General features: G+C 36.0%; 1 protein-coding gene across 1 annotated transcript in view; it reads left to right on the forward strand.

The window, feature by feature from the left end:
- Positions 1-8459: 8459 nt before the first annotated feature.
- LOC107752999 (endophilin-B2-like) overlaps positions 8460-10961 on the forward strand; it is a gene marked incomplete at its 5' end in the record, with an annotated part of 27243 nt that continues 24741 nt past the window's right edge. The window contains one exon of the mRNA XM_016569080.1: positions 8460-8607. Coding sequence (XP_016424566.1) covers positions 8460-8607 — 148 coding nt within the window. The remainder of the gene's footprint in view (positions 8608-10961) is intronic.

Here is a 10961-nt window from a genome sequence, read left to right on the forward strand (position 1 = left end):
TCCACTTGACAAAATCTGCTTACAAGCGAGATGCATTTGAGCTGCATGTTAAAGCAGGTGTGAACAGTCATGTGCTCACTGCAGTCCATTCACCTTCTGTTCTATTCTGTTCTGTTCTGTTCTGTTCTGTCTGTGTTCAGATAGTAACCTGAGACTGTTTGTGAGCAGAGACGGAACGACAGCGCTGAGCGGCATCCAGCTGGGAAACAGGTGATTCCACACAAACACGCCACAAAAATACAGCATCAAGAGCTGAAAAACACAAAACATGCAAACTCACTGATCATACTCTGTGTTGTGTTCACAGGGTCTCTGCCGGTGTGTATGAGCCAGTCGTCATTGAGAGCCATTAGATTTACACCCCTGCTGCTCCTGTTTTATCACTTCATCAAAATACTGGAAGAATCACACAAATCTATTCCAGTCACCTCTTGCATTAGATATTTCATCAATCTAAATGACTCCAGACAAGCGTTTAAGTGCCAAACCACTGCAGGTGCCTGAAGCAAACCACCAGATTTAGCTGAGTATCGTGATGCTGCACAACACAAGAACATTTTGATCTCATATCTATGGAAGCCTGTTTCTGACACAGGATAAAAGAATTAAAAAGGTAATTGCAAGTTTTTATCTCACAATTCAGAGAAAAAAGTAAGAATTGCAACATGTAAGTTCAAAACTGCAAGATATAAATTCAGAATTGTGAGATATAAACTCACAATTCAGAGAAAAAAGTGAATTGTGAGATAAAAAGTTGCAGTTACCTTTTTTTTTTTTCAAGGTGGAAACAAAAAACAGAATTGCGAGACATACATTTAGAATTGTGAAATGTAAACTCAGAATTTTGAGAAAAAGAGTTTATATCTTGCAATTCATTTTTTCCTCTCAGAATTCTGAGTTTGCATCACAATTTTGGAACATTGTTTGCAATTTCTCGCTCTTTTTTCCAAATTGTGAAATAAAAAGTCGCAATTACCTTTTTTATTTGTTTTATTATGTGTTGGAAACGGGCTTCCATGCATTCCACTGAGTGCAGCTACACATTCATGCTGTCTACTTCCAACTGCATACTGTATATGTGTGTTTTGTCTCGTCTGTTTCTTCCTTTCACATCTGTAAGTGTACTTGTGTTTTGCTTTTGTCTGAGTCTGATGCCATGTTTTTATTTTTGCGGCGAACACTAAGTTTTGTCATGATTGGGCTCTTGACGTGGGCTTTTCCTGGAGCACCAGCCGGTCTGAGTGCTGTGAAAGGACCAGAGATATTCGCTGACCCACAGCACGCTTTCCTCTCACCATTAAACCTGTTGCTGTGCAACACAAAACTCCCTGCCTACAGATTCTAGTGTTATAAAACCAGTTTAATGCACTTTACAGGAGAATCTCACCAAAACCGTCCAGGTCATATTGTAGCTCAAATTCAAAATGACAAGAAATTATTTATTTATAAAGAGAAAATGAAACCTATTTTTGGATCATTAAAGGAATAGTCCACCCAAAAATGAAAATGAACCTGTGCCTCAGGCCATCCAAGATTAGGATGAGTTTGTTTCTTCATCAGATTTGGATTTGCATTCCATCACTCGCTCACCGTTTTTGCAGTTTTTTTTGTATTGTAACATTGATAAGCATTTTTTGTAATTCCCATCACAAATAATTCCCATTATTCCTTATTCACAATGATTATTTATTTGACCCTTTTTTTAATTTTCATTGTTTTCTGTTGCAATGCAATATTTTAATTAGCTTAATAATATCAATCAATATGGCACTATTAAATAATTGCTTTATTATATTAATAATTATCTTTTTTATTTTACACATTATTATTATTGTTATATTTTGTTTCATTTTTTATTTTATTTTTTGCATTGCAAGAATTTTGGGGTAATGTACTTAAATGTCAAAAAAAATTTAAATAACCACAAATCTTAATAAGACTAATAATAGTCTTTCTTTTCTCAGTAAACTCTTCTGATTTTGGGATGAAATATGACCTGGACATTTCTCGCGAGATTTCATGAGATTCACCCAAATACTTTTGGGGGCCAAACTGCATACACTAAATACAAAATACATAATATTTCTAAATACAGCTTCTGTAATAACATGTTTATTGGTTTGTCACGAGCTGTTGATGTTTAGTGTGACTCTAAATGCAGGACTGATGGCTGTTTGATTATTCACAATATCATAAATGATTCCAACCACTGCTGGTTCACATATCGCTGATAGGACAGTAAAGTTGGTCTTTATCATTGTGAAAGTGAGTTTTACGGCCCTCAGGATGGGTCAGGATCTGCAAACTGTGACTGATTTTTCCAATACAGAGGAACTCCACACATCCTCAGATTTCCCAGAACCAGCTGGCTGGTTATTTTCCTTCATAAAACAATCCCTCGAGACAAATTGTGCTGGAGTTTTACAGTAAGACATGCTTCAAGTGCACTTGTTAAGCTGTGATCGACTCTTTCAGCTGTGTACGGTGCTGCTCATATGAACCGAGTGCTTGTATGAGTCTTTTGACTGCTTTATTCATATATTTCCATTGTTTTTAAGCTTTTAAATAGGAGTTCTCTCATTTATTCTAATGTGAACGTAATCCAGATTGGCATATTAATTTTAGCACTTGCTAAATCACGATGCACAACATTAGCACTAAACACTATACTTAGGATCATACAAGCAGAATGACGTTCATCTGTTCAGCACCAACCACTGAGATCTTTACATGTCCTTTAACTCTGGAGTGAGTTAAAGAGTACAAAATGCACAAGCCCTTCATATCTTTTGCAAGTAAGCTAACATTTTAATGCTATATTAATGAGATAGACCTATAATTTCAATGAAATTCACTTGTATTTGTATGTAGCGCACTATTTTTGTGAATCTCAAATGTGCTTTTAATAAAGTTTAAGAAACTGTTTTACCCATTCTGCTTTGTTGTCATTATGAAGGTTTGTTGTACTGATGGACTGATTAAAATTAAATGATCCATTTCGTTTATATCTTGTAGTATTCAATCAGCCCCTGTTAAAACTATTTTACTAATTGTTAAACCCAATTAACAAACATGAGTTCATTTAAACATAATTAGTTCAGTTACACAAGTATTAAGTCTCTTTTGCTCACCAAGGCTGCATTTATTTAATCAAAAATACTGTAAAAATTGTGAAATATTATAATTTAAAGGGCACCTATTTTGTCCTTTTTTACATGTATATAAGTATGTTATATATATGATATAAGTCTCAGGTGTCCCCAGGATGTGTATGTGAAGATTTAGCTCAAAATACCCCACAGATCATTTATTATATAATTTTGAAAATGCCAATTTTGAGTGCCTGTATCTTTAAATGCAAATGAGCTGCTGCTCCCCGCCCCCTTTTCCAGAATAGGGCAGAGCCTTTACAGCTCGTACCTCAAATACTCTGCCAAAAAACATGTTTGGATTTGATTATCATGTCTATCGCGCTGAAATCATACGTTTTAAAGCCATTTCAGTTTAAACTTCTGATAGAGGGTTTTCTGAGCGCACAGAAAGCAGCATGTGAGTACAGACTAAGTTCTCTTTCATGTCTTCTTGCGCTTAAACTCTTAAATACACACAAGGTTATGTTAAAAACACAGGAGTTACATAAACACAGTTGGTTAGGTCTTTGAAGGTAAACAGCTGGGAAAGAAATTGCATGTTTATATTAGATCTGTGTATTAAGTGACAGCAGCGTAACATATAGTACCTACTGCTGCCTACGCTGTTAATATGAGCCAAACAATAAATAACAACAGAAAACCACTCACTGCTCTTGACCGAATAACTTCTATAGCTTTAATAAGAACTTGAATGCTGCTTTTAAATGCTCTAGCGTGAGGATAAACATGCCGGATTGTGTGCGGCTCACTCAGGGCGGGGTCTCTGCTAATATGGCGGTGTCAGTCAACGACCGTGGGCCGGGCCTAAACAATGTGACATCACAATGCTCAGAGAACCAAAACGACATGTCTAATGAGACTGATTTGGTTTATGGGGATTAAAAAAAAAGGAATAGGTGGATTTTTAGCATTATAGGGTGGTTGTGTTCACACACTGCCAACACATTTATGTCCAAACACCATGTAAAAGTGGATTTTGCATAATAGGTGCCCTTTAAATACAACATCTGAACAATATTTGAGGTGTGGTAACCGTAGTATAAGCGGAATAATTGACTCCGGGCCATTGAATTATTAGAAAATAATGCACACCTGAGGTGTAACGGTTCGTGTTGTGGCCGCATCACCACCTCGGGTGTGCATTATTTTCTAATAATTCAACGGCCCATCAACAATTATTCCTTAATTACATTTCAAAATACTCATAATCAGACTACAGTTATTTTCTTATTGATTACATGATTACATATTATTCACATAATAGCAATAAATTATTAATAATTGATTGATTCCCCCTAATTCCTCTTTTTCATCTTTTAAATGGTCCTTTCTAACATTGTCTACTGCTTATATAGACTCAGAAAGTCTTTCAGTTTTGTGGACATTCACACAAAGACCAGTCATTAGTCAGGAGATTACACAGTATTTGACCACTGGATTTACAAAAATCATTTCAGGTTTAAGAAGTGTTTCCACATTGCATCAACTACTGATGAACACTTTAATTTTTATTTGTATTATCACTCAGTAGGTTATTTAACCATGTATTACTATGTCTTTGGAAGGCTTTTGTCTTTCAAACACATTAAAATGCACAAATTCATATTATTTCTTATTTACATGTAATGCAGGCATTCCCAAACTTTTTTGTCATCTTTTACCAAATATATGTACTTGAAGAACCCCTGAGATATAAAAATAAATATTTCAGTAATTAAGTATCACATTTGCATGTTCACGGTTCTCTGACGTTGGTTAATGGTCACATGACATGCAGGTTTTTTATTTTGATTGATGCTATTTCAAAATTATTTATTGTAATTTTACATTATTATGATTTAATTAATTATTAGCTTTTCATTAAACTCACAAACCCCCTGCAGTTCATTTATGAACCTAAAATGAAACTAAAATTACCACTAGGTGGCGGCAAGCCACTGTCTTAATAAGAGAGTCGCTGAGTCATTTATTCAGTCGAGTTTGCTTTATTCAATCAATTTTGCTTGGGAAATTTGTGAGTAAATCATCCTGTGTGTGAAATACTCTGTAAAGCCATCAATAAATCTTGGGGATTTCTATTTAAACGAACATGTTGTGCTGGGGAGTGTTTATTTAAGGGCGGGTCTTGTAACATATGCATTTGGAGTTTATGAAATAGAGATTGATGTAACGTCCCATAATGTCTCCAGTGAGTTCACAGCGTGTCTGTCAGCGAGTAGTTCCGCTTCCGCCTGCTGCCGTCGGGCCGCTCGCTGAGCTGATAGCAGATCATACACCAAACACTGTCTTCTGGAGCCATCTGAACACCATTACTAGTCCTGAACGGCCGAAGCGCACATGATCCTACAGACACAAGAGAGGAGATGAGGACATCTGATAATTTCCATACGTCGCTGTGAAATACCGTAAAATATTACTGATAAACTAGAATCAGACTAGCTAATCGCGAATGAATTATTGTTGATCTATTCGGTCAAACGGGTTTGCAATAAGATCTGAAATAGTTTGCGATTCATTCGGACATTCATCACTCACGAGCGGGATTAACAAAACAGTCCCGCGCATTTATATTTGCGAGTTCGCATGTCGAATTTTGAGTTTTTTCTTCGAAATTCTGAGTTTAAATCTCAAAAGTATTTTTTTTTCGCCATGAAATAAAAATAAAAAACTTTTTATCTCGCAATTTCGACTTTTTTTTTGTTTTGTTTTCTCAGAATTGTGAGAAACAAAGTCCGAATTGTGAGATATAAACTCAGAATTGCAAGAGGAAAATTCGCAGTTACCTTTTATTATTACTTTTTTTAAACTTTTTGACAGTATTTACCTACAATCCATGCGCAAATGTGGTCTATATGGTTCTTGTGTCAGCGATCAAGACTCTGTTTATTGCGTGATGCGTTTGCGAGTATATCTCGAAATTTTGACATTTTTCCTAGGAATTCTTTACATCTCGAAATTCAGTTTTTGTTTTTTTTTGCCATGGAATAAAAAATATAAAAGGTAATTACGCTTTATTATACGGATTTTTTTAAAAGGGCACCTATTATGGCCCTTTTTACAAGATGTAATATAAGTCTCAGGTGTCCCCATAAATGTGTCTGTGAAGCTTCAGCTCAAAATACTCCACAGATAATTTATTATATCATTTTGAAAATGCCTATTTTGAGTGGAAGTTGAAACACGCTGTTTTCGTGCATGTATCTTTAAATGCAAATGAGCTTCTGCTCCCTGCCCCCTTTTCCACAATAGGGCTGTGCATGTGCCTTTACAGCTGGTACCTCAGCACTCTGCGAGAAATCTGGTTGGCTTTGATTATCATGTATATCGCGCTGAAATCATGCGTTTTAAAGCCATATCAGTTTGAACTTATGATATAGGGTTTTCTGAGTGCACACATCTGAAGCACGTGCACAGGAAGCGGCTGTCACACGGCATGTGAGTAATAAACTTAGTTCTCTTTCATGTCTTATTGCGCTTAAACTGTCAAATACACACAGATATATGTTAAAAACACATGTCTGTATGTCTGTGAAGGTAAACAGCTGGGAAAGAAATCGCATGTTTATATTAGATCTGTATATTAAGAAACAGCAGCGCCGTGGGAGGAAACGTGCAGATTAAGGGGCGTGATAATATAATTAGATCCCCTTCTTATGTCAGGGAGCGAAATCTGAGCGGCTCGTTTTTTTTCCACATGCTTGCAGAGAAAGGCTTACCAAGACAAAGTTACTAGGTTGTCCCTTTTCACCTTTTCTGGGTTGGTAGATGCACTTGGGACCCGATTATAGCACTTGAACACGGAAAAAAAATCAGATTTTCATGATATGTCCCCTTTAAATCTCAGAATTGGGAGAAAAAAGTCAGAATTGAGAGGTATAAACTCAGAAAAGTGCGAGAGAAAAAGCTACCTTGTATTTATTTATTTTAAAAGTATTTACAATCCATTGTATGAATCAAAATCGTTTGTGTATCCGCGATTAAGCTACTGTTTATTGCTCGACGCGTGCAGCTTGTGAACGAGCAACACATTTTGTACAGGTAACGATATCCACATAGCCTACCCAAAACTGTATCATAAAAGTTAATCAAAATATGGGAACATTTTGGATGGGGGCCCTTCGCCCTACTTGGGAAAGGCTAGAAACGCTCCTGGCCAAGATATAATGCTTTTACATGCTGACTACACAGCTGCAATTTTGGGATAAACCGTAGTTATTACTCAAGTATGGTTTTTAGGTACTCTTTACACCTCTGATATTAAGTAACCGCAGCGCCGTGGGAGGAAACGTGAAGATTAAGGGGCGTGATAATATAATTAGATCCCCTTCTTACGTCACGGGGAGCGAAATCTGAGCAGCTCATTTTTTTTCCACATGTTTGCAGAGAAAGGCTTACCAAAACAAAGTTACTAGGTTGTCCCTTTTCACCTTTTCTGGGTTGGTAGATGCACTGGGGACCTGATTATAGCACTTTAATGCGGAAAAAATCCGATTTTCATGATATGTCCCCTTTAAATCTCAGAATTGGGAGAAAAAAGTCAGAATTGAGAGGTATAAACTCAGAAAAGTGCGAGAGAAAACGCTACCTTGTATTTATTTATTTTAAAAGTATTTACAATCCATTGTATGAATCAAAATCGTTTGTGTATCCGCGATGAAGCTACTGTTTATTGCTCGACGTGTGCAGCTTGTGAACGAGCAACACATTTTGTACAGGTAAAGATATCCACATAGCCTACCCAAAACTGTATCATAAAATTTAATCAAAATATGGGAACATTTTGGATGGGGGCCCTTCGCCCTACTTGGGAAAGGCTAGAAACGCTCCTGGCCAAGATATAATGCTTTTACATGCTGACTACACAGCTGCAATTTTGGGATAAACCGTATTCACTCTCAGAAAAAAAGGTACAATAGCTGTCACTGGGGCGGTACCTTTTCAAAGGGTACACTTTTGTACCTTTTTGGTACTAATATGCACACTTTAGGAACTAACATGTACCTTTAAGGTACCAATATGGACTCTTTAGGTACAAAGTTGTGCCTTTTGAAAAGGTACCACCCCAGTGACAACTTTTGTACCTTTTTTTCTGAGAGTGTGGAAACACATCTGCATATGTTGCATCGCAGTCAATACAGTCAAAACAGTCTATTCCTTATGAAATAATTATAAAAACTACAATACTGTAAATTGCGTAATTTAGTTACATGTAACTAGTTACTCCCCAACACTGGCTGTTTGTTATTATTTTTTTAATACGTTTCCTCTCAGGAATATGACCGATTCTTGTTGATCTTGTGACTTCTGCTTCAGTTTACAGAGGAGAAACTGGGACAGGCTGAGAAGACCGAGCTGGACACTCACTTTGAGAATCTGCTGTCCAGAGCTGACTGCACCAAAAACTGGACCGAGAAAATCTACCGACAGACTGAAGTTGTTCTTCAGCCAAACCCTGGTGAGCAGGTGCTCATGACCTGGACACACCTGATATATAAGGGTGATACTTCAGGGCACTTTGGACTAGGGCTGTGCGATTAATCGAAATCGAATCGAAATCGCGATTTGAGACGTTGCGATTTCCTAATCGCAAAGCCTGCGATGTGGACGCGAGCATATGCATGACTGCCAGCCTTGAGTTGCAGTCTTACTTGCCCTGGGCAAGAGTGAGCGCACCTCCGTTCTCCCCAATCAGCACTGCTCTAGCCAACTGCGTAAACACCCACCATTAAAAAAAAAAACGCGCAACCTGTGTCGACTCGCGCCTGGCTCCGCGTTTAAAACGAATGTAAATTCAGTCTAACTGCTTGCTAATTTCACTTGGATGAAATTAAACATTCAGCACATTTTCCACTTGTTCTTAAAATCCCAAATACTTAAAATGAATAAATCAGCCTATGTAACATATGTAATACTTTAATAATTGACTTAAGAAATACAGTTCTTTAAAAAATAAACAAATATTTTCTGTGAAATTCAGTAATTAAGTTAAAAAAACAAAAAAACAATAGAACCCCTCCCAAAACACAATAACAAATTTAATGGATTTCAGGGTTATAATGGGAATTTGTTTGGTTTTAATCATAGACTGTATAGTGGTGTCTATTTGATGGATTCTATTGGTGGGATGTAATCTGGCAGATGGCAACCAATAGAACAACAGTAATTCCTATTGGAATAATGCCCAAAACAAAAAGGAATTTTCTAATGGTTTAAATGGAAACTATAAGAATTTCTATGATGGTTTCTAATGTTTTTTTCAGCAGGGTAATGACACCCATACTGTGCTGCACATTATTGACAATATTGAGCTGAAGCTTGACTTTGCAAATTTAAAATCGCAAATCAAATCGCAATCGCAATATCTGTCAAAAAAATCGCAATTTGATATTTTCCCCCAAATCGCACAGCCCTACTTTGGACTACTTCTGTGAGCTGCGTTTCATCTGGGGCACCTTGAACATGTTCTGGAGTATAATATCTGATCAAGGCTTTGATCGAACATCAACTACTGTGTGTGATGATAATGACATTATTCAGCTCTTTTGGAGAAAAGTCTTAAAAGATAAAAAAACATAAGAGATTATTTGTTTATTAAATAAAATTCTCCATTTTGCTGATGCCCCCCAATCAATGCTTTGATCGATTTATATATATATATATATATTATATATATAATATATATACTGTAAGTATTTTGTAATAATTTTATATTATATATTAAAGGGGTCATATGATGCTGCTAAAAAGAACATTATTTTGTGTATTTGGTGTAATGAAAGGGGTTTATGCGGTTTAAAGTAAAAAAACCACATTATTTTCCACATACAATTGAAATCGCATCATATGACCCCTTTAAATATATTTAATGCCAAATGAAATATCTAAGTCTAGAAAGGGAACAAGTCCAAAATACAGAAATTAGAGCAAAGTTCAATACATTTTTGGAAAATTAAAAGAAATGAAATAAAGCAGTCCATTAACTCTTTCCCTGCCAGCGTTTTTGAAAAAAGTTGCCAGCCACCGCCAGCATTTTTGATAATTTTCTCAAAAATTTCATGGCCTCCAGAATATTTTGTTGTATGAATATCTGAACATGCAATACATCTAAATAAAGTACAGCACCTCTACTTAAAAAAAAGAAAAAGAAAAAAAGTTTTATTCTAGCTTCAAGCATTCTTTTTTAAATTTTTTTATCAACACTTAAATATAGTTAAGTTTCATTAAAAAAAAAAGCAACATTTTGATCAAAAAGCTGAGAAAATCGCATTTTTATCAAAGACCACATCTGGATCATATTCAGTTCTATGATCAAAGCATAGATGCAGTAGATCGCTTCCATCAACACCCAAAAGCTTCACAGTCCTTTACCACTTCTGGGATCAACATTTCACTCTGTAACATTAGGCAGTTTTCATTTATATGCTGTTTATTGTTGATGATCGCATTATTTTTCATATGTATCTGCATACATATGAGATCGCTTGTTTCTGCGTCTTCCTCGCCTGTGTTTTTGATCGGGAGATTGTGGACTTATTCAGGAGATGCGTAATAGCACCCCCGAGCGTATAACAGTGAAAACACGGAAAATTCTGTGTTTGGCGGGGAAAGGGTTAGTATTTAAAAATCAAATTCTCAAATATTGACCAGTTTGGAAATGATCCCTAATAAATCTATGCTTTCATCAGAATTTCAAATTTCCATCACAAAACAAATATAATTTAGATAATTTAGAAAGATTAAAGTGTGATCATAATGACAGTGTGTGTGAGTATGTGTGTGTGTATGTGTATATATATATATATATATATA

Source organism: Sinocyclocheilus rhinocerous, unplaced genomic scaffold (genome assembly GCF_001515625.1).
Source record: "Sinocyclocheilus rhinocerous isolate Xijiao unplaced genomic scaffold, SAMN03320098_v1.1 scaffold951, whole genome shotgun sequence".
In the NCBI taxonomy this organism is placed as follows: domain Eukaryota; kingdom Metazoa; phylum Chordata; class Actinopteri; order Cypriniformes; family Cyprinidae; genus Sinocyclocheilus; species Sinocyclocheilus rhinocerous.